This window comes from Phaseolus vulgaris, chromosome 11 (assembly GCF_000499845.2).
Source record: "Phaseolus vulgaris cultivar G19833 chromosome 11, P. vulgaris v2.0, whole genome shotgun sequence".
Taxonomy (NCBI): domain Eukaryota; kingdom Viridiplantae; phylum Streptophyta; class Magnoliopsida; order Fabales; family Fabaceae; genus Phaseolus; species Phaseolus vulgaris.
Window position 1 is genome coordinate 4,960,523 of NC_023749.2, and position 23,954 is coordinate 4,984,476.

Consider the following 23,954-nt stretch of genomic DNA (forward strand, 5'->3'; position numbering starts at 1 on the left):
TTTGTAGAGCCTCAAGATTGTATATAGGTCAAGTGTTAAGGAGGTTGACCTCGACCATTTTTATATAAGTGTTAGAATACCCCTGAAGTGTTTATATAATAGATGGTGGAACACTTCTTAAAATGTTTCATTTTATTTTCTTTATTCTTTGCTGATAGGAAAAAAAAACAACTTTCAATTAATACATACATTTCGATAAAGGAAAGAAAAAAACTTCCACACAAATTTTCAACAAGGAAGCAACATATCAAGGAAAAAAAAATATTTTGCCTTTTTTTTATTAAAAAAATATCACAAAGTCATGTACCATCCCTTTTACACTATATTACAAAGTATTAAGTTACATAAGTTATAACAAGTTATCTCTTCCAACACAAAACATCTCCATTGTTACAAAATTTCATCTACCTTCTATTCATATATTTAATACACTAACATGATTATACATCATCCATTTGCATTTTCGTGTATCCCTACATTACTTCAAATTGCTTAACTTCAGAGAAGAAACTTAGATGCGTACTATCAAATTCATATCTTTATTCAACTAAAGAAACTTATGCATCTACTATAAATTCATCATTTCCTTGCTCAATATTCTTCCCTTTAGTTTTGATCTCTATAATCTGTCTTCCCACAACTGTCCTTTCTACTACTATACTAGCTTTAACATTTCCTCACCTCTGCTACAGAGTGAGAAGAAACAAAATTAATAGATATATTTAAAGAGATTATTACTATTATTATTATTATTAATAATATTACTATTACTATTGTTAGTACTAATACACAGTTAGTATTTATTTAATTATTATTATTATTATTACTACTGTTATTACATATAAGTATGTTTTAATAATTTTATCAGTAATGTATCGTTTGAATAATAATTTATAAGTGTATTATTATATTTGGATTGAAAAATTTAATAATTGATTAAAATAACTAACTAAAATAAAAATGGGGCATGTTCGCATGGTAATATTTTAACATCTTCAAATGTTTCTGAAACGGATTAGCATCAACTCCTTGTTTTATGAAAGTTTGATTGCTTCAAAATTTTGGACAAACTATTATACAGTACATGAACCTACCCACCAAACTATATATGTATTAGAAAAACTTTGAACATGTAAAATATTATTTATTATTGAGATTAGTCTTTTACTGTTGGTTCTAATAGCTGGTTTGGATAGGGATTAAAAACTCTGTTCTTGGTCATCCTTTTTGTTTTTCATGCAACTTGGTGGTCAAAATTAATGTTGTTTTGTCTTTGACCAAACAAGTTAAGATATTAATATTATGTTTATTTTGATGTTAAAAAATGTGGTATAAAAGACAGCCGTCTTTTTTGATAATGGAAAATGAAATTCAGAAATTCAGATAAAAGGTGGAAGGAGTCAACAACATGATTTGTATCAAACAAATCAGTGAGCTAGTGCTTATAGTTTGAATTCAAAATCAAATGATTCAATGTAAATGCACTTTCAGTTTAGTACGAATTGGATTTTAAGTCTAATTCAACTCCATAAAATTAGCTCATGGGGTGAGGTTAACATATTATGGGTGGTCCAATAATGACCTGATAGCGAGGGACCTGATAAGCTCAACAAACACTCGCTACGATAGACTCGAAATGACTATGATACCACATTACGGAGTGGACTTTAAGCCTAACTCAACCCCATAAAACCGACTCATGAGATGAGGTTTGCACCCACTTTATACAATGAAATATCTTGATCTCTAATCGATGTGGGATCTCCAACAATTTTAGAAGATGAGAATGGCGGCTTTTAAGTCCACGCGTGGTGTGAGTTTCTTTTCTAAAACAATGCTTCTTTATGGGTTTAGTTCAGCACATTTAACATCTATGTATGAATGTAATTTTCTGAACAAACTTAGAAATTTGGTGATACGCGTGGTGTAATGAGACGCACTTACATGAAATGTTGCTTATCCTTAAGAAGACTGTCGTGGATTTATACTATTTGTAAAGGTTGCTTCACACTTTCTTTTGAAAATTTGAACTTTTAAACCAATGTATGCAGATGTCTCAAAAGGGTATAATAGGCATAACCTTAATACCTAATTGGTTTTTGTCTCTTAGAGACACAAATCTTATAAAAAACACTTGAAACAGAAGTTTATTTCATGTATGGGTGGTAAGAGTTACTCTCGGAAGAGTGATAAATCGTGTAAAGATTCACAGTCATATACTAAGCAAGCATGCACATATGGTGTTTGTGTTATTGTTATCAAATTAGATTGTTTTTAAGAATGTATGGAAGCATCACTTTGGCTTATAATAATTTTTTTTATCATCCTCAATACAACTTTATTGTGAAGAAATTATGTGATTATAACACGATTTTTGTCATGTTAAGTTAAGTTTGTGTCATTATCATATAAGTAAATAGAAATGGAAGAGAGCATTGGTAGGAAAGTGTGGGAACAATAAAGAAAGAGTGCTTCTTGAGAGAGAGATAGAGTGGGGTTTATAAATTATGTGAGGGTGTATGGTCAAGTGAGTCTATCTACTCTTTTTTTTTTTCTGTATTTCAAAGTTATAGTGCAAAATTTGAGTAGATCATCTCTTTTTCTTTGTTAAAGTGATTTGTCTTTAAGGTTTGAGTCTCTAAAGTAATTATTGTTCATATATTTTATTTATTGTTCATCGATAAAAAAGAGATTCTCATATTTGATTTAACTTCTTTTCTTCATATCACTAATATATAATTAAAGACTAATTTAGAATATAAAGTATAAAATAATTAGTAGTTAAAATTTTTTACTTGCTTTCTTCAAATTACTAATTTATAATTAAAGTTTAATTTTGAATTTAAGATAATTAACTAAAATTTTGTAATTATAATATTAAATATCAATTTAAAAACTACTTTATAAACTTATATTAATAATAGTATAAAGTATTTTAAATATCAATAATTTTTAATTTATAAAAAATAATATCTAATTTAATTAATATAATAACTAATTATTTTTATCATTAAATTAATTGATATTTAATTACTTTTTACTACTTATTTCACTTATAGTCTACTAAACCGACATTAATCAAACAAACATAAATATTTTTACTTATAAAAAATAAAAATAAAAAAGTTAAAGTTGACGAAATCATCTCTATTACTATTTAACATTAAATGACTATTAGTAAAACTAATCTAATACCAATACAAATACTTTATCTTTTAAAAAGTTAAAGTATTTGTTAAAAGGTCAGTGTTCCACTTAAAATTAGTTAAGTTGAATATATATTAGAGTAGATGTGAACTTACATTTTACATAATTTAAAAGTAAATTTAAAAATAATTTTATATTTTTTAAAAGTTTACAAAAATTAACATTTTGTATCGCATAATAATACTTATTTTGGTTTATAATATTATTGCTAGTTTGAGGTTTTATTGTAACATTTATTATGCATCAAAGTACATGAAATTATGAAGATTTCTAACATTTTTATATCATGCCGTAACAAGTATATCAAATTGCCATGATTTATTAGCTTTTATTATATTTTTTCTTCACTATGTTTTAATTTCATTTTTATTTTTTTGTTACATTTGTTTATGTGTTTATGGTAATTTTTAAAAATTATTAAAGGTGAAATAAAAATACAATTTCTGTAAACCACATTGAGGAATCATTGTTTGAGATAAAATTATTTTTTTATAAATAATATATTTTAAAAATCATATTAACTAACATCTATTAATATTTTATTACCATCTTTATCAAAATTATATTAATTAGTTAATTAAATACAATAAATGCATTACATCAAAATATAATCTTTATTCCTACTTTGAATGGAAAAGTAAATCATGTGATAAAGAAGGAGAGCAGAAACACTTACCCGAGTCACGATGATGGCATTGCGTTTGGACTTGTTTCCGTTGCTCTGCGTTTTCTCACTTTTTGTTACCTCCTTCGTCAACATCACTCATTCCAAGGCCATTGCACCCATTCTTGGCGCTTCATTTCTCAACCGGAGCAGTTTTCCCCAAGACTTTGTTTTTGGGGCAGCATCCTCAGCATACCAGGTAAGTCTATCATATTATGTTTTGTTATTGTAATTAATTTTAATCGTCTTATCTTCCAATTTGGTAATTGCTCTCCTTTACTAAGAGACATGGTTTTGCTGTGTAGTATGAAGGTGCTGCAAGGGAAGGTGGAAGAGGACCCAGTATATGGGATACTTTCACTCACAAATACCCACGTGTGTATCTCCTTCACCACTGTTTCATAGTATTATTCATTTTGTTTTTCAGATAAGAGTAAATGCAGTTGTTGCCACTCACTTGGAAAAATGTTTGGAAGTTAGAGAGAACATAATGTTAGCATTAAACTCAAATCGTTATCAGTTTGTTTAGAAATTTGAATAGGTAAATAATTATTACCTTTAATTCTAGTTTTGAATTTTATTTATATTTTGATTGTAAATATAATTTATAGTATAGGTTTTATGAAAAAAAATGTAAAATTTTATAATTCTATTATAAGACTATTTAGAAAGATCGTATTCTTATTGGAAGTAGCATGAAATAAAAGTTATATCCTCTATTCACACTTAATAATACAATTGTTAAGGAATGAAGAAAGTAGGTGTTTTTTAATTGCTCCAGCCTTTTAGAATTTTGGGTTTGTGGGAGTTTGGGAGCAATTTTGGACCCTGTTACACCAACCATGTTATTGCTTGCAATCAAATTCAGAGAAGGTTGATTGGATGTGGCCAGATATCATAGAGATGAAAGTAAAGGAGAGGATTCGTGGAGAATTCTATTGCTGATAACTACTAACTAACTGAATGAGTAGTTTTCCAGCTGTATGTGTTGAGTGTGGTTTCTTGTAGTACTTGATATAACTATAAATTGCACAATTACATGTATAATTTCAACTTATTTATCAATGAAATGCCGTGCAGAAAAAATAAAAGATGGAAGTAATGGAGATGTAGCAGACGACTCATATCATCGGTACAAGGTATATATGGTTTCAAATAGTAGTACTAGATAAGTGGTTTTCATATGAATGAAATATATAACTAATATATATAGTCATGATACATTGGGGCACATGTTTTAGGAGGATATTGGAATCATGAAGTACATGAATTTGGATGCTTATAGATTTTCCATTTCTTGGTCTAGGATTCTACCGAGTAAGTTAAGTTCTATTTATATTCTACCCAAATAATTTATTTCTCTAGTTTGTGTTTCGTGACATACTATTAACATATAACTTATCTGCAGAAGGAAAGCTTAGTGCAGGTGTAAACCAAGAAGGAATAAACTACTACAACAACCTTATCAATAAGCTAATGGCTAATGGTCATAATTGATTAAAATTTATTTCCTTATTTAACTCTTTACATTGCTTTAGTATCATGTCCATAGGGTTGTCACTCAAATGATCATCGTGAATCATGCAGGTCTGCAACCATATGTCACCCTTTTTCATTGGGACGTTCCCCAAGCGTTAGAGGATGAGTATGGGGGTTTCTTAAACCGTCACATTGTGTGAGTGACTCCAATTTCCACCTAGAGCTATAATTGATTGATAAACATTGAAGAGATAATGATTTGATAAACATATATAATTCATATGAGCATGCAGAGATGATTTTAGGGACTATGCTGAAGTTTGCTTCAAGGAATTTGGAGATAGGGTGAAACATTGGATTACTTTGAATGAACCAAGGAGTGTGAGCAAGAATGGCTATGCAAATGGTAGGTTTGCACCTGGTCGGTGTTCTGATTGGTTAAAACTGAACTGCACTGGTGGTGATTCCGGAACTGAGCCCTATTTGACTTCACACTACCAACTTCTTGCTCATGCTGCTGCTGCCAAACTGTATAAGACCAAGTATCAGGTCCTCTGTATTCTTGAGTGTTTTAATTTTAAATCTCCAAATATGTCCTGAAATTTAGATAACATGAGACTTGAACTTTTCTAATAGAGGGTCAATGAGTATAAAACCCAAACGTAATTTCTTTTTTGCTGACGGACCATGCTAATTTTCATGTAAAGTTATTGGATGCTGTTAGTAACTAAATTGCCAAAATATTTGAAAATATGTATGCAGGCATCTCAAAAGGGTTTAATAGGGATTACCTTGAATTCTGACTGGTACGTTCCGGTTTCAATAGAGAAATCTGATCGAGATGCTGCACGTCGAGGCCTTGACTTCATGTTTGGATGGTAAGGTTATACTCAACTTTTTGAAGGAAACGAAAATGGACAGAGACGATATTTATCATTGAAAATATGATCATGGCATGAATGCTGGTATACTACTCCATCATGTAAGAAAAATGTGGACCAACAAGATTATTTGGCTATGCAATTATGAAATGTTACTGTAAAGGCATTGATCGCCATTAGTGGATGATATCACTTAGATTGATGTGTGGTACTCATCTTAATGTGGTGTGATATGTGCTGTTTAGACAAATTATATCTCTTCTCCGAAACCTGTATAAAAATAATTTGATTGTATATTACTTAGGAATTCAAATTAACTACACTTGAGTTTAAAAGAAACACTCTTAAGTCTAACCAGCTAGATTCGAAAGTAGTGATGTAGCATTTGTGCTGTTTCGGTACTACTTGTTGATTGCATCTACATTTTGCATTTTGTGTTATTAGGTTTATGGAACCACTCACTAAAGGTGAGTATCCAAAGAGCATGCGATCTATGTTGGGAAACCGGCTACCAGAGTTCACCAGAGAAGAGTCCTGGCAACTCAAAGGGTCATTTGATTTTCTGGGCCTAAACTACTACTCATCCTTTTATGCTGCCTATGCACCTCACCAACATGGTGTCAGACCAGCCTTACAAACTGATTCTCTTGTTAATGTTACAAGTAATAATCAAGTTGTTTATATGCCTGAACTAGTTGCTTCTCCTCTAATGAATGGCCATACAGAACTCAAATAAAATTTATTGAAAACGTGGTTTTTTTATTTTTCAATTACAGATCAGCATGATGGCAGGCTCCTTGGTCCAATGGTATGTATTTCATTGGCACCAATGTTACATATCAATGCTTTACATTTTTTACTTTTGTTCACTCTAAAAGACCGTATACAAAATTGTAATTAAACTCTTATTTATAATAATTTCCAGGCTGCTTCTAACTGGTTGTGCATTTATCCACGAGGATTCCGACGACTGTTGCTTTTCATCAAGAAGCACTACAACAACCCTGTAATTTACATTACTGAAAACGGTATGAGACATTTCTTCTCAAACAATAATGTGCATAGTGATGCAATTCTAGTCCTCCATCACATAGTGTAATATTGAAAAAGCTAATGATTCATAAAAAATTAATGAAATTTATGCAAAATTAATTGATAGGTTATGACGAGGTGAACGATCCAACACTTTCACTTGAAGAAAGCCTTAGAGATACATACAGAGTTGATTACTTATACTGGCATCTTTATTATCTTCAAACTGCAATCAAGTAAGTAAGGTTTTGTCATAGTTTTATGCATATAGATTCACAGATTGATGCTATATTTTTTTTTTCATACTTGCTTTTTACATTTACCATTTATAGGAAAAAGGGGGAAAATAATTTTTCTCACATTTTATTTTACTGTAAGAAGTGGGTGTAAAAGAGTAGAAAACTAGTACAGGAGTGAGTGACCGTTTTGGATAATTACTTTGTTTTTGTTGATTTTTATGCATACAAGGGATGGTGTGAATGTAAAGGGATATTTTGTGTGGTCATTGCTGGATAACTTGGAGTGGGACTCTGGCTATAGTGTGCGATTTGGACTCGTCTTTGTGGATTTCAAAGATGGCTTGAAAAGATACCCCAAATTCTCGGCACATTGGTTCAAGAATTTCCTCAGTAAATCTTAGTATGACATATATATATATATATATAGATAGATAGAGCATGGTTCAAATTATCAACACAATTTCTACCCTATGCCTCTTCTTTCTTATTATACCATGCTCAGTTGTTTCATTTATAAACTCAGACTTACATTCCTAACAAAGTTTGTATTTTTACACTGATTAAATTCATAGTAGATCTAAACACACTTTAATTATCACTGATGGATCACTTTAAAATCCGTAGTATATAGAAAAAAGCTTGATTTTAAAATTTAATGTATAACTTGTCAGTTTTCATTTTGTATGGACTTCAGAATCATTCATCAATGTTTTATAACATTCACTGTCAATATACAACTCAAGATAAATTAATCTTAATACTATATGGAATTAAATAGTAAAATTAAAAATGTATATATAGAACTACAATTAAGGTATTAATACAATATAATATCATTTTGTATAAAACATTTTTTATACAATTGGTGAAGATATAAGATATGTGTTCCAAGAACTAATAGAACTACTTGATTCGGGAAAAACTTCACTGTCAGAATAAGGAGGTATAAAAAGAATATTATAAGTAAAGGGAAAAAAAGAAAATGATAGAGCATGAAGGCAAAACAAGACAAACTAAAACTACTCACAAAAGTTATTGTGAGCTATAAAAAGAAAATGAAAATGAAAACAATTTAGCTCAAATTAGGGTCAAAATCGGTAAAAAAAACAGAAATTAAGGAAATACAGAAAAATTATTCGCAAAAGCTAATTCCCCCTAAACATAACAAATCTTCAATTGTAAATAAAGAATAATAAATATAGGAAAATGGAAAAGAAATGGCATAGCATCGAATGGGTGAAGTAAGACGAACAAAAGCTATTCATCATATACTATTATGAGTTAAAAGGAAATGAAAATCACCAAAGAGAAAAACAAAACCTTACCCAGTTCAAGATCATATGAAAATGAAATAGAATAAGCCAAATTTACAATCCCTTTATGCATTATACTCAAACACAATTCATTAAAGAAATTAACCCAAACAACTTACCCATAAAACTCGAAAGAACTACTCAATTGTCGATTCCAACTCCTGAAATGAAAAAAAAAAAAAAAACATGAGAATATTTCAAATGTAAAAAGGCAATAAGCAAATGAAAAGAAAGGACAAAAGAGAATGACATCTAAAAGAAATTATACTGATAATATAGACAGTTATGAGTTATGTTATGAAGAGAAATGAATATCACAAAAGAAAAAAAAAATAAACTTTTCTCAAATCAGGGTTGTGAGAAAAAAAAAGTGAAAATGAAAAAAAAAATTGTAATATCAATATACATTATACTCAAACACACTTCATATAGAAAAAATTTGATCCAAAAAAACCTTACTCGAACAAGTTAGTAAAATGAAATAAAAAAAATTGTCATCAAAATACTTCAAATAAAAGAAAACTAATCTATACATAATAGAGATGGGAGAAGACTCTCAAGATAAGTTTAAACACGTGTCCTCTCCACAAAATTTCGGAAAAAAAATAAAAAACATTTAATAATAAAAGTAGAAAATATTTCACCAATCAACACAACACACCTATACAAATCAAAACATGTCACGTAACACTTTCTAAAAGACACTTTTTTCTCTCTCTCATTTTGTTTCGATTTCCTTCTCTCATATTTTGTTTTCTCCATTCTCTTTGAAACTCTCTTTTCTTTGAAACCCTAATGACAACACTTCCGCCCTCGCTTCTCTCCTTTCCTTTACTTATTTTCACCATTTTGGCAACTCTGTCACTCATATGAAACTTCTGAAGGGTTCAGTGCTTCACAGTTGGCCCAAAAGCAATGTCTTCAGAATCGAGGATTAGGGTTTCGTTCTTCTCTCAACAAAGCTTAAATTGGGGTCTTTTCTGCAACTGTGTTTGATAGCGAAGGATTTCCTAAGATCTTTTGCACAATCGTATAATAATAAATAAAACAATAATCAATAAAAGAAACAAATAAATTTTAAATTAAATGAATATTAAATATAAAGATATAAAAAATATATTAAATATCAAGATATAAAAATAAATTTAAATATAAATATTAAATAATTAAATAAATTAAATAATTAAAATCAATTAGATTAAATATTAAATAAGCATGGTATGAATGGATATTTGAATTGGAATTGATCGATTGAAATGAGAGTGATTATTATGTGTATCGGTATGGGCAATGTTTATGTGTATTATGTGTATTGGTATTTAGAAAAAATTTGTTTTTAATTATTTATTTATTTCTTTTATATCTTTATCTTTATATTTTATTCATTTAATTTAAAATTTATTTGTTTTTTTTATTTATTATTCTTTTATTTATTATTATATGATTGTGAAAATTTCTTTTATTTATTATACGTGCTAGAAATTTCCTTTAGATTAATAATTGAAATTCTGAATCGGATTTATAAAACTGTGTTAGAAAAGTAGAATTTCCCTTACACATTACAGGAAAACAGCAGAGTGAAGAAAATTGGAGTACAGAGCCGCTCACGACACAACAAACCACGATGCCACAGTCCTAAATTATTGACTGACGTTACTGTCTAAAGTTCAAAATTCCACCCTACGTGTCCAAACGAAAATGGCCTTGGCTTTATCCCTGCTTTTGAATCAAGAAAAGAGAACCAAAACTGAATGATAAAATTTCCTGAATCAAACAACAAAGTCGCTGGTTTTCTTTTGTTTGTATTACAACAGAAACTGAAATTATGTAAAGGTGCCAACTGTAGAGCACAGTATCACTTACCTTAACTTCACTTTGTGAATTACGTATGGTAATCACAATGAACATGTTTTCGCTGCTCTGCGTTTTTGTTACCTCCTCCATCATCACCCTCACTCACTCCAAGGCCGTTCCACCCATTCTTGACGTTTCTTACCTCAACCGGAGCAGTTTCCCCAAAGGCTTTGTTTTCGGGACAGCATCCGCTTCATACCAGGTACATCATAATATATCATAGTACTTTTAACGCAAGATCTAGAATCTAATACCATTTTATTTTATGATATTTTAACTTAATCTTATAAAACATGTTCCTTTCATGAAAATTGGTACTTTTTTAACTGCATGTTTCGTTGCATGTTTTGTTTAAAGATGCACTTTCTAAATTTCAAAACAAAATTGCGCATTCTGATGCATGAATTGAAAAGTAAAGATGTGTTGTTTTTGGTGTATGCCTATTATGAAACTATAGTACAAGTTTATAAACTTGCTACTTGTTCGTCATTCAATATTCAAAATATCTTCTCGTATCATCGAGATTTTCTAACTAGTATGAAACTAGAGATATTTATGTTTGGTTCAACTTTTATTAAAATAAACTTTAATATTATTTTAAAAAGTTAACTTTAAATTTAACTCAATCTTACCTTAAAAAAACATGATTTATTCTATTTACTAGATACGAATAGTAGTAGGATCTCCAATATAAATATTCCGTGTTATTTACTCTATTTTGTTTCATTATTAGTTTGTCATTTAATTTGTATCATCTTGTTCATCCTCGAGAGCAATTACCATCATTATGTATTCGGAAGGTATGAGAAAGATAATTTTGTCGTGTAGTATGAAGGTGCTGCAAGGGAAGATGGAAAAGGACCGAGTATATGGGATACTTTCACTCACAAATATCCAGGTATATTTCTCCTCCAATAGTTCTGTCAATATTTTTTTTTCAAATAAGTATGTGTTTTTTAAGGTTCATTTTGAAAGTAAAAAAGATTCATTATATCTTAAATATAATTCACAGTGGATTTGGAAGAGGATAAGTCTGTTCTGTATGCATGTCACATCCTTCCTGCAATTTTCATTTACTTTTGTGCAACCTACTAGCATTTCTCCATTGATAATATATGTGCACTTGGTGCTGGATCATGTTTGAGGGTCTCTTTGAGAATAAAGTTGTTGAATTATAATATAGTTTATTGAATAATAGATCCTAGTTATTTAACAAGAGAGCCCATCCATTTATATAGTCTTCTAATTGCTCATCGAACTGCATTATTTGCTATGCAGGGTTTTCTGGAGATTGATTTGAGATTTATGAAAATTATGTGTATTTGGTTTAGATGATTTTTTATGATTTATAGAAGAAATCTTGAAAGAGAGAAAATAAAGAGTGGAATGAGAAGAGAGAGATGGATTTGTTGAAATTATTGAATGAATTACTAATTTACTTCTATATTCAATATTTAATTTTTTTAAATAATTTTTTTTATTAGAATTTCATTTAATTCTTAGCTGAAACTTACCATAACTAATAACCTACAAATTGCCTAATTAAATGTCCAATATCTACTTATTTATGAATGAAATGGCATGCAGAAAAAGTAAAAGATCGGAGTACTGGAGACGTAACGACAGACCAATATCATCGGTATAAGGTACATATGGTTTCAATAATAGAAATACATGTTTTAATAAGAATAAAAACTTATAACTGTTCGAAATCTCAAAATGTAAACATCATCTTATGATGAGTCATGAAAACTAGTTCACATGTTTTAGGAGGATGTTGGAATCATGAAGGGCATGAATTTGGATGCTTATAGATTCTCCATTTCTTGGCCTAGGGTATTACCGAGTAAGTCAAGTTTATAAGCATTTTTTCTTCGTTCGTACTTCATAGTAACTTTTTATTAATGTCTTATGAGTTATTTGCAGAAGGAAAGCTCTCTGCAGGAGTAAACAAGGCAGGAATAAACTACTACAATAACCTCATCAACCAGCTATTGAAGAATGGTCATAATTCATTAATATTTTTATTTATCATGTAACTCTTTAATTGTGCTAGTATATCATATCTATATATGGGGTCGTTAGTCATAATAATAATCGTGAATAATGCAGGTATGGAACCATATGTGACCCTTTTTCATTGGGACGTTCCCCAGGCCTTGGACGATGAGTATGGTGGTTTTTTAAGCCCTCACATTGTGTGAGTAGCCCCAGTTTCCACTGTATAATTAACTGAGGAACATTGTATCACTATTGAGGGAAAGGATTTGGTGAATCTAATAAACTGATAAATTTATATGATTCATATGAGTATGCAGAGATGATTTTAGGGACTTCGCTGAACTATGCTTCAAGGAATTTGGTGATAGGGTGAAACATTGGATTACTTTGAATGAACCAAGCACTGTGGCCTTCGATGGTTATACAGTTGGAGATCATGCACCAGGTCGGTGTTCTGATTGGCAAAAACTGAATTGCACAGGTGGTGATTCAGGAACTGAGCCATATTTGGTTTCGCACTATCTACTTCTTTCTCATGCTGCTGCTGCTAACTTGTACAAGACCAAGTATCAGGTTCTCAACACTCTTGAACTGTTTTATATCACCAAATGCTTTTTAAAACCCAGAAATCAATATTTATATCTTGAATTTGAAACATGAGAATTGAATTTTTCTACTAGAAGGGTTCAACCACTTGTCAATTCTTTTTTTGGTGGAGGACCATGCTTTGTTTTCATGTTCCAAATTATTGAATTCTCTAGGAGAGTAAATAGCCAAAATATTGGAAAATTGTGTATGCAGGAATCACAAAAGGGTTTAATAGGGATTACCTTGAACAGTGACTGGTATTTGCCGGCTAGTGATGACATAGCAGATATGGACGCTGCCCGTCGAGCCCTTGACTTCAGGTTTGGGTGGTAAGATTATACTTATACTCGACTATTCATAGCTTGAAAGGAGAGTATATTGAGAGAGACACTATTTATTTTTGAAAATGTGAGAATGGTTTGATTTATAATGGTACACTACTCCATTAAGAATGTAGACCAACAACAGTATGCAATTATGTGATCTAATTTTAACTATCAATCATTCGTCATTACTAATTACAATTAGCAGATGATACCACTTATAAGATTGATGTATTTGTACTTATCTTTATGTCAGATGATTTGGGCTATTTACACAAATTATATGCATGCTCTGACGCCTGTATAAAATTGAAAGTAAAATTTGTATTAACTCAATTGAGTTTAAAAAGAAACATATTGATCTCTAACCAGCTGGATTCAAATGTAATGATATGTCATTTGTGCTATTAGGAAATTAAAAAATTGTGTTGCAGTGTGCTTGTTCTTGATGACTTCTTCATTTTGCATTTCTGGTTAGGTATATGGATCCTCTGACAAAAGGTGAGTATCCAACAAGCATGCGACATTTGGTGGGAAACCGTCTACCAAGGTTCTCCAAAGAAGAAGCTAAACAACTTAAGGGGTCGTTTGATTTTCTGGGTCTAAACCACTATTCAACCTTTTATGCTGCCAATGCACCTGATCTACGTGGTTCCAAACCATCCCTACTGAAGGATTCTCTTGCTAATGTTACAAGTAAGTATCATCTTTTTCATACATCTGCACCAGTTGCTTTATTTCTATTGAATTTTCAAACAAGAAATTATTAGATGATCTGAGATCATGAAGTCATCAATCTCTAGTGCATTTTTTGTAGATTGCAACATATAACTATGTGCCATGTAGACATTAGATTAATCGAGATAACATAATCTGAGACAGCAGAGTCTCAAACTACATAGTATTTATTACTTACGAATTATGTTTGAAAACATCCTTTTTTAATGACAGATCAGCATGACGGCCGGATCCTTTGTCCATTAGTATGTATTTCATCTTTTCATTGGCTTACGTTACATATCAATGCTTTAGTTACCTTTTATACTTCAAAAGATCACATATACAGAAAATGCTAAGAGAACACTACAATAATTTGCAGGCTGCTTCGAACTGGCTATGCGTTTATCCACGAGGATTACGACAGCTATTGGTTTACATCAAGAAGAATTACAACAATCCCGTAATTTACATTACTGAAAATGGTAATAACTCAGTCATACGTTCGTTTGTAGGATAATTTTGTTCATAGGTAACAAATTGATAATTTCATTACAGAAAAACAAGCTAATCAAAATCCAACAAAATTAATTGACAGGTTTTGATGAGTTCAATGATCCAACACTATCACTTGAAGAAAAGCTTTTAGATACCAACAGAGTTGATTACTTATATCGTTATCTTTATTATGTTAAAATGGCAATCAGGTAAGTAATGTTGTATCAGAAGAGCATGGCCTCTTTCCTTTTGTTGATTATTTGCTTTCTGCATTTTACTTCACAGTATTGTTAATGCTATACTTGTTTTTCACATTTCCTTTTACATTTACCTTTAATAGGAAAAGGGTTCTTTCTCCCTTTTTATTATGAAAATGTAAAAGGGAAAGTTTAGAAAACTAGTATAGGAGTAAATATTTTGGTTAATTCTTGTGTTTTATGAGTTTTTTTGTTCACTAGGGATGGTGTGAAGGTGAAAGGATATTTTGTATGGTCATTTCTGGACAACATGGAGTGGAACTCTGGCTATACTGTGCGATTTGGATTCATCTTTGTGGATTTCAAAAACGGTTTGAAAAGATACCCAAAACTCTCAGCACAATGGTTCAAGAACTTTCTCAGCAGATCTTAGTTAAACAAGTATATTCACTAGGTTCTAAATAAAATGAATTATGCAACTAAGGTTTTAAAGTAATGTGAAATTTTGTGATATCAGATTCTAGCTAGCATTGAATTCTGCTGCTTTATAGCCCTTTTCCCTTCCTAATTCTTTCTCTCATGTCTGTTTTAATTCTGAGCCCTCTCATCAAAATGTGTTACATTCTTCATTTACAACCAGAAAATTATTTCCAAATTCTTATTTTAAAAATAAAACAAAAACAAACTTTCCTTCACTGTAAAATGCATTTTCCAAATAATTTTATACAAAAATTAACAATTTTAATTTTATCTAAATAAAAATAATGTTACGTTTTTTAACGAAAAAAATAGCATTTTCAATCTTGCGTTAACTTTGAAAACTCTTTTTGAAACATTTTTTGAAATTTCCTAAAATACAATAAAATCAAATTTGTGTGATTGATAGAACTAAGAAAACAAATGGTCCGACCGGCTTAACCAGTCAACTGGGCAATTGTTTTCTGCACCCTATATTTTTGAACTTGCATCCAACACAATTTCAAAAATAATTCCGAAAACATCCTTTATTTTGGAAATAAAAATCCGAAATTAAAAATAATGCATTTTGGAAAAGTAAATCTGAAAAAGATTATTATGTTCTGAATATAAAATTATGAAAACAAAAATCAAAATCTCATTCCAAATAAAAAAATTTAGAATTTAAAATAATACATTCCAGAACAATTTATCTGTAAGAGATTATTGTGTTTCAGAAAAAAAAATCCAAAATATAATTTTATATGTACTCTATTTTTTAAGGGTATTTTTGTCTTTTTCCTTGTAATTAGGTGCAGCAGTATAGTACAGGAAGCAATTGCCTTGTATCTGTCCACGGCCCATATTTAAATGGGCAAAACAAAAATGGTCCAATCTAATCCTATATTCGGCGAACAGGTCATTTTATTCTGATTTAAAACAAAATAAAAATAAAAAATCTAATTTTAAAATAATTCTAAATTTTAAAAAATGGAAATATAATTCTAAATTTAAAAAAAAATAATCTTTAAAATTTTGGTCACATGAATTAAATCAATAATAATTTTTAGATGTAGTATTTTGATATATAAATTTGAACATATATTTTTTACAGAAATAATACTATTTTTAATATATTTAAAACTATATGGTTATTTTTCAAAATAATTCAGATCCTACAAGTTAATTCATGTTCAATGGGTTGAACTGAACCACTATTTTTAAATTTCACACTACATTTTACTGGATATCCTAATTTGTCCATTGAATCCTCCTATTTCATCATATCCAATGGTTAATAAATCCACACATTTTTAATAAAAAAATTGTAAATAAGTCGACACACTAATAATTAAGTAATTTCTTCCCATCGCTCATACCCTTGAAAAGTAAAAGCTTTTAAATATTTTATTAGATAATTTTAGTACTTTTATTTGAAAAGTTTTTATTTGCAAAAACTTATTACTGAATAAACAACTAATCAGATAATCTAATTGTTTTTATCCTTCTATTACATATTTTTTTTACTGATTAAATGAAGTAACCACTAATTAGTAACCTAGCGCCAACAGTTCATTATTATTAAAATAAATCTTCTTAAGATTGTAAAGTATTTAACAATTAGCTTCATAATAATTTAACTATTAACTAAGCCCCAAGTATAACTAGATAAATAATCTAAAAACAAATAATAATTTTTTAAATATTAAACAAATCAAATTACTTGCAAAAATTAAAATAATAACTAAATAGTAATCCAACACCTTCATCAGAACAACTTTTCACCCATCACCATTTTCTGACCCGCATTCCAAGAGTTAGAGATGCGTGGGTGACCCGCTGAAACAATTTTTTATAATTATAATTAAAATACAATATTTAATTAAAATATTAGAACAAGAGATTGAATTTTTTTTATTGTTTCAACTATATGGTATTATAATTTAAATTTGAATGATTAACTCTTAGGTAATGTTAATTTTAAAAATTATTATATTTTTTTTAAGTCTTATTATTATGCCATAATATATTAAAAATTATTATGTTAACTGTTGTTTCAATATAAAAGATATGGAATATCTTAAGAGAAAAGTTGTATTTAAGATGAAATAATTTTACAATTTTATAATGACAAATTTTATTTTTAAATCTTATTTTCTATCAACACAGTCTCATAATACTAAGATAATAAGCTTGTAATATAATAATTGCAATAGAGATATCTCTTAAATTAAGTTTCAATTTTTTATTCTAATTGAATAATTTAATATATAAAAGTAGTAATTCTTATAATTTATTTAATTAGAAATTTTGGTGTGTGTGAAAGGTATGATAGATCTTAAAGGTGATATGATAAGGTGGAACTAACAAAAAATAAATTAAAATCGTATACAATACATATGATAAGTATATTATCAAGTATATTCAGTTATGATTAGATTTTTGAGTTTATAGTAGATAGGAATTTCTGACTGTAAATGTTATAGTGATTCTAAGCTTTATTTTTTATACTGAGTTGTAAATTTATTAATTTATTTATTTTAAATTTTATAAAATACGAAGACATGTTTTGAGACGCGCGTGTTTGTTGTAGTTAATAAAAACGACCAAATTTGTTTTATATTGTTTCGTGCAACAAGTGGTGGTCGACATGAATCTTTTAAAAATGTAAAGAAACTGAAAAGCTGCTAATCAGTTTTCTTCTCTGCAACTATTTAATGTTAAGTTGTAACAACTAATCAAATGTTATTAAATCTTATAAAATTGGCTTAATCAACAAAATTAAGCACACACAGAGACACTTCACTGAAGATGAACAAGGATATGGTATTCAATGGCTATCAATGTCTTCTCCTTGTTGGAGTCTTCACTCTCGTTGTAAGCTTCTCCTTTACAATCACACAAGCTGCTGCGCCTGTTCTTGATGTTTCTTCTCTTAATCGAACCAGTTTTCCCCCAGCTTTCATCTTTGGCACTGCCTCCTCAGCCTACCAGGTCAGTATCATTTCATTCATAGACCATTTTCGGTGCTGTTATGATACCTATTATGCTATAATAATGTGAGCAAAATTAGTCTCTAGTAAGAAATCCATGACAGAAAAAAAGTGATTGTGTTAGATTTGTATGCTATAATTAATAGTTGATTTGTGTCTGTGGTGTAGTACGAAGGTGCTGCAAATGAAGGAGGGAGAGGACCAAGTATATGGGATACTTATTCTCATAAATATCCAGGTATCTCTATTTGATAGGTGAATAATTTGGAAGAAAGAGGAAAAGGTGTTTGATTTACCTTATCTGTTTTGGTGGTGTTGGCGTAATTGGTGAAAACTACAGATTTAGTTTAAAGATATCCTTAGTTTGAAAACTCGTTGTCACTGGATCAGATTGCTGGTTGGAAATCCCACATCGATTAGAGATTAGGATATTTCATTATATATAAGTGGGTGCAAACCTCAGAGTCAGTTTTATGAGGTTGAGTTAGACTTAAAGCTCACTTCTTAACATGGTATCAGAGTCATTTCAAGAACCTATCCTAACAGTGTTTTGGGGCTTATCAGACCACTCGCTATCGGGCCACCCATAACATATCTCACAGTATAAAATTTGTATTAGCTGAAGATAAGGAACATACAGACGGGAGTTTCTCACCTTTTGTGTGTAAAAATTTACTGGTTGTATTGCATTGTCATTTTATGATATGAAAAGGTTCTTCTAACCCCGTTCAAAGTGAAGATCACGACGATTGTCAAGAAAAACATTCATAATTGATTATGTATTTAACAGGGAAAAATTGATAACCATTGTTTCACTCCCTCAGGGCAATGGCAGTTTTCATGTGTCTGGTTTTTTTCATGTAGTAATTGTTGTAATTGTAATTGCAAACAGAAAAGATATCAGATAGAAGCAACGGAGATGTAGCTGTTGATCAATATCATCGCTATAAGGTACCATCCAAACGGATATTGAGATTTATATTATTCTAGTTTTTTTACCAGAAATACTAGTATCTCTCTTGTTGCCTAAAAAGTATTAAATGAGTCTAGTTTCTTATATTTAGTGAATTTTGCTCACTATTTTATGTTATCTTGAATCATTGTTTGGTTGTGTTGTTTCTAATAAGCACATACGCATGCAAGAATGGCTCTTGTTCGAACAGCATTGCATTAGTACTAACTGTTTTTGTATATGTTTTTCATGGGACATAGGAAGATGTTGGGATCATGAAGTATATGAACACTGATGCTTACAGATTCTCCATCTCGTGGTCAAGGATACTGCCAAGTAAGCAAATGTTGGAATCAGTTTCGTGTTTAAAGGTTTCAATCAGTCAATAATTCATTTACACCACTCTGACAAATATGCAGAAGGAAGAATTAGCGCGGGTATAAACCAAGAAGGAATCAAATATTACAACAATCTCATCAACGAACTAGTGGCTAAGGGTCATGCATATAATTCATTCTGTATTCATATATGTGTGTATATATATATTCACGATGTTCATAATCATATATTGATGAGAATGTTATCAATCCAGATATTCTGCCATTTGTGACCCTTTTCCATTGGGATCTTCCCCAAGCCTTAGAAGATGAATACGGTGGCTTCTTAAGCCCTCATATTATGTGAGTTACAAAACAAAAAGTTTCATTCGAGCTAGCTAGAATATTAGACATTAACTATAGATCTTTTCCTGCTTATATAAATTTTCATATACACATTTCTATGTGCAGAAATGATTTCCAAGACTACGCAGAGCTATGCTTTAAGGAATTTGGAGATAGAGTGAGACATTGGATTACTTTTAATGAGCCATGGAGTTACAGTATGGGCTCAGAGCCCTACATGAGCTCACACTACCAACTTCTTGCTCATGCAGCAGCTGTCAAAATTTATAAAACCAATTATCAGGTGCACATGCACTACCAGAAAAGCTTATTTCCTCTTTTTTCTTATTTATTCTGTTTAACTCTTTCCTATTTATGATTGAATTTGTTAGTAGCAGATGTCATGTTCTGCTGTTCATTATGAATGTACAAACTATTAACTTGAGAATGTGAGCAGGCATTTCAAAATGGTTTGATAGGCATCACCTTAAATTGTCACTGGTTTATTCCCTTCTCAAATGACACATTAGATCATCAAGCTGCCCAACGAGCTCTTGATTTCATGTTTGGATGGTAAAGGCTAATTAATGTTGTTAAACTATCTCTTTGAGCCTGCATCATTTTGATGCTTCTAAATTGACTTGATTGCAGGTTTATGCAACCACTTACAAGAGGAAAGTATCCAAAAAGCATGCATTCTTTGCTGGGAAACCGATTACCAAACTTCACTGAAGAGCAATCCAAGCTACTTATTGGCTCGTTTGATTTTATTGGACTCAATTACTACACAACTAATTATGCTGCCCACATATCCCATGCAATTAACAGCACAGGAAATACTAGCTATATCCAGGATACTCGTGTCAATTTTACAAGTAAGAACACCTTGGTGGTTGCAAATCTTAATGAGGAATTATACATCATATGCCTTTTTTTTCTTCTTTATTATGCGAAATTTATGGAAAAACAAAACTCATTGGATGTAAAACAACTTCTGCTATGACTTATGACAGCTGAACGTCACGGGTCACCCATTGGACCAAGAGTACGTAACACTCTCCTTCATTTGCTGTTATAGCTAAAAAATTAGCCATCTCAGTGTACCTCATAAGTAAAATCAAGTGCTTCGTTGGTATGATTTATTTATTTGATGAAATAACAAAGAAAAGTCATTTTTATGCAGGCTGGTTCATCTTGGCTATATGTTTATCCAAGGGGACTTAGAGAACTATTGCTCTACATCAAGATGAAGTATAAAAACCCTGTAATTTACATAACAGAAAATGGTAATACTTTAGTATTCTTCTTTTTATTTTCCATTCTTGTTTTCCTCACAATCCAATCAACCTCTAATAAACTAAAATGGCCACATTTTGCTTAAATTGTAGGCATGGACGAGTCCAATGATCCAACACTATCACTTGAAGAGTCACTCATGGATACTTATAGAATTGACTACTTCTATCGCCATCTTTATTATATTTTGATCTCAATCAAGTAAGTGAAACTCTCTTTACTTGTTCCGTAATTCAAAGTTTATGATGTTAACTCGTTTCTTATTTGTTGGCTTTTGATTTGAAGGAATGGGGTGAAAGTACATGGATACTTTGCATGGTCGCTTCTGGACAACTTTGAATGGAATTCTGGCTACACCTTGCGTTTTGGAGTTAACTTCGTCGATTACAAGGATAATTTGAAAAGACACCAGAAGCTCTCTGCTCATTGGTTCAGGAATTTTCTTCAAAAACAATAGATTCGTTGCATGATGATACCCTATGCTTAATAAGACAAGAACTTGGTCATTAATCAAAAAATTTATTTTAAATTATAAGTACCTAGATCCGTGTTATAATTGTTTCATGCTTTTCTCTATCCTGTTCTTGAATGAGATTCTAGTTAAGCAGTAGTGTTGTTTAGTACTAATTCTGTGGATCTTGAGGACTAAAGGAAGCTCTAAGACATATTCTCATTGGTTCAAGAACATCCTGAAGAAATTCTGGTTGAGGCACCAGTTTATGCGACTATATGTATATCTTATGGTTAATTAAAAACCATATCAGCTTAGGATCACACACAATATCAGTTTGTCAACATGAGAAACATTTATTTTGACAAGTACTTTTTATGAATAGTTACTTGAATAATTTCACCAATGTTATAGATGTTTTTTTCTCTTAATTTTTTTATAAAGATGCACACATATAGGTGTAATGTTTAGAATGCAATCTACTACATAATTAAGAAATTATTATCATCTTTCTAGTTTTGTTTTATCATAAGGAAATTTATATGCAAAATTCAAAAAGCATATAATTAGGACTTATTGTTCTTTGATATATTTTGTATCCTAAGAATTTAACATTCGTTTCAAATATTTTAGTTTTTTTTAAGAAATTACTAATCTGTTACATTTTATAATTCTATAAATTTATTTAATTGTATAATATGTTGATTTATCCTTTTGAAATAAATAATACATCGTGTAAGTATTTATAGAAAAAGTCCATGTATTAATAAAAACAATATCATTCATCTTAGAATATTGTTATGTGTGGTTTTGTAAATCTTAAGGCATGTTAAAAAATAGGAATGTTAAATAAACTTGTAGGTATTATTTAAATTTTGATATTGAGAGGAAATATTCATATTGGCTAGACATGATGATGGAATAGGCCCAAGCTCAGGCCCTAGTTCAAGCCCAACAACTAGGTCCATGGAAAAGAGGATTCAAGAAGATTGGGACTCTGCTACTGATGGCAGAGAAACGTTTCTTTATATGTTCAAAGAGGACCACAAGAAGTAAAGCCCAAATCATGAGAGCCAGTTTCTTTATTTGTAATTTCAGTAGAATAGGGTTCATTTAGCATAATGGGGGGTGTGCTTATCATTGTAGCTTGAGTAAAGTCTTTTTAGGGTAAAAAATTAACCTAGCTTCTAGAAGTTTCCTCCTAGGGTGCGACATTGACTTTAGTCAAAACCCTAGTAGCCGCTCTTTTGTGTATTCTCCTTCCTACCCTTGCTCCTTGTTCTCCAAGGCACTTACACCTATATAATGGGGTGTTTGGCTCATGTTTTAATAAGATCAATTTTATGAGTAAATTGTTGTCAAATATTGCAAGTTTCTACTCACTTGTCTAGTTTCTCTAGGTTAGACACTTTGATCTTCACCTCCACCTTTTTCCAAGTGATATGGCCCAACCAATCACTCTCCATACCTTTTATGCACCTACGAAAAACTCATACCTCTATATGAACCCTCCTTGATCCATCACATTCATTGCTTCCGCCACCCTTTTCAAATCTCCAAGAAGAACAACCTATCTTTTGGTATCAACCCATCACATGGTATATATGTATCGGAGCATGTGACTTTTATAAATCAAGTAGGAGACAATGATAAATATATACATATATTTGTCTCATATTTATTTTTATACTTATCTTTATTTTAAATTAGTAAAATACTTTTAATTTATGTATGATTGTATTTTAAAGTTTATGCAATTATAATTTATTTATTTTAATTTAATATTGAAGGAAAAAAACTAATGTCATTTTAGCTCTGAGTTGCTAATAATATTATATTATATTTTCTTTGCTTTGACTTTTATTTTTATTTGTTATAAATAAATTATTTAATAAATGTTTGAAGTCAAGTCCTTCCAGTGACCAAAGAATCATTAACCACTATATCAGACAAGTTCTTTGAGGGAATCCCTTTATATAGGTATAAATATTTAAAAAATATTGCACTTAAAAAAATTTAAAATAAATTATATAGTGAAAATAAATTGTAAACCTGATCCATATTAAAAATTCTGACTTTTGTTTACAAAATAAAAAAATTATCATATTGCATGAATATTTATATGTAATATTCGAAATTAACATGTTTTAT

The 23,954-nt window shown here is 30.2% G+C and overlaps 3 protein-coding genes across 3 annotated transcripts; all 3 read left to right on the top strand.

Moving 5' to 3' along the window:
* The first annotated feature begins 3,838 nt into the window (after positions 1–3,838).
* On the top strand, positions 3,839–8,100 carry LOC137819661 (cyanogenic beta-glucosidase-like). The gene is made up of 13 exons (XM_068623566.1): positions 3,839–4,070; positions 4,177–4,246; positions 4,952–5,010; positions 5,113–5,188; positions 5,280–5,357; positions 5,459–5,546; positions 5,644–5,899; positions 6,113–6,228; positions 6,676–6,893; positions 7,008–7,039; positions 7,157–7,259; positions 7,391–7,499; positions 7,732–8,100. The coding sequence occupies exons 1-13, from the start codon at positions 3,894–3,896 to the stop codon at positions 7,901–7,903; spliced, it is 1,554 nt and encodes a 517-aa protein (XP_068479667.1). The 5' UTR covers positions 3,839–3,893; the 3' UTR covers positions 7,904–8,100.
* Positions 8,101–10,363: 2,263 nt separating this feature from the next.
* Positions 10,364–15,561, top strand: LOC137819669 (cyanogenic beta-glucosidase-like). Its single transcript, XM_068623574.1, has 13 exons — positions 10,364–10,871; positions 11,498–11,567; positions 12,257–12,315; positions 12,440–12,515; positions 12,596–12,673; positions 12,782–12,869; positions 12,988–13,243; positions 13,472–13,587; positions 14,060–14,277; positions 14,533–14,564; positions 14,681–14,783; positions 14,897–15,005; positions 15,255–15,561. Exons 1-13 carry the CDS (start codon positions 10,704–10,706, stop codon positions 15,424–15,426), a joined length of 1,545 nt encoding a protein of 514 aa, XP_068479675.1. The 5' UTR covers positions 10,364–10,703; the 3' UTR covers positions 15,427–15,561.
* A 2,535-nt stretch (positions 15,562–18,096) lies between these two features.
* LOC137819673 (beta-glucosidase 12-like) lies at positions 18,097–21,890 on the top strand. Its single transcript, XM_068623589.1, has 13 exons — positions 18,097–18,443; positions 18,611–18,680; positions 19,335–19,393; positions 19,655–19,730; positions 19,814–19,891; positions 19,987–20,074; positions 20,183–20,360; positions 20,514–20,629; positions 20,708–20,931; positions 21,070–21,101; positions 21,240–21,342; positions 21,445–21,553; positions 21,638–21,890. Exons 1-13 carry the CDS (start codon positions 18,261–18,263, stop codon positions 21,807–21,809), a joined length of 1,488 nt encoding a protein of 495 aa, XP_068479690.1. The 5' UTR covers positions 18,097–18,260; the 3' UTR covers positions 21,810–21,890.
* Positions 21,891–23,954: the final 2,064 nt, after the last annotated feature.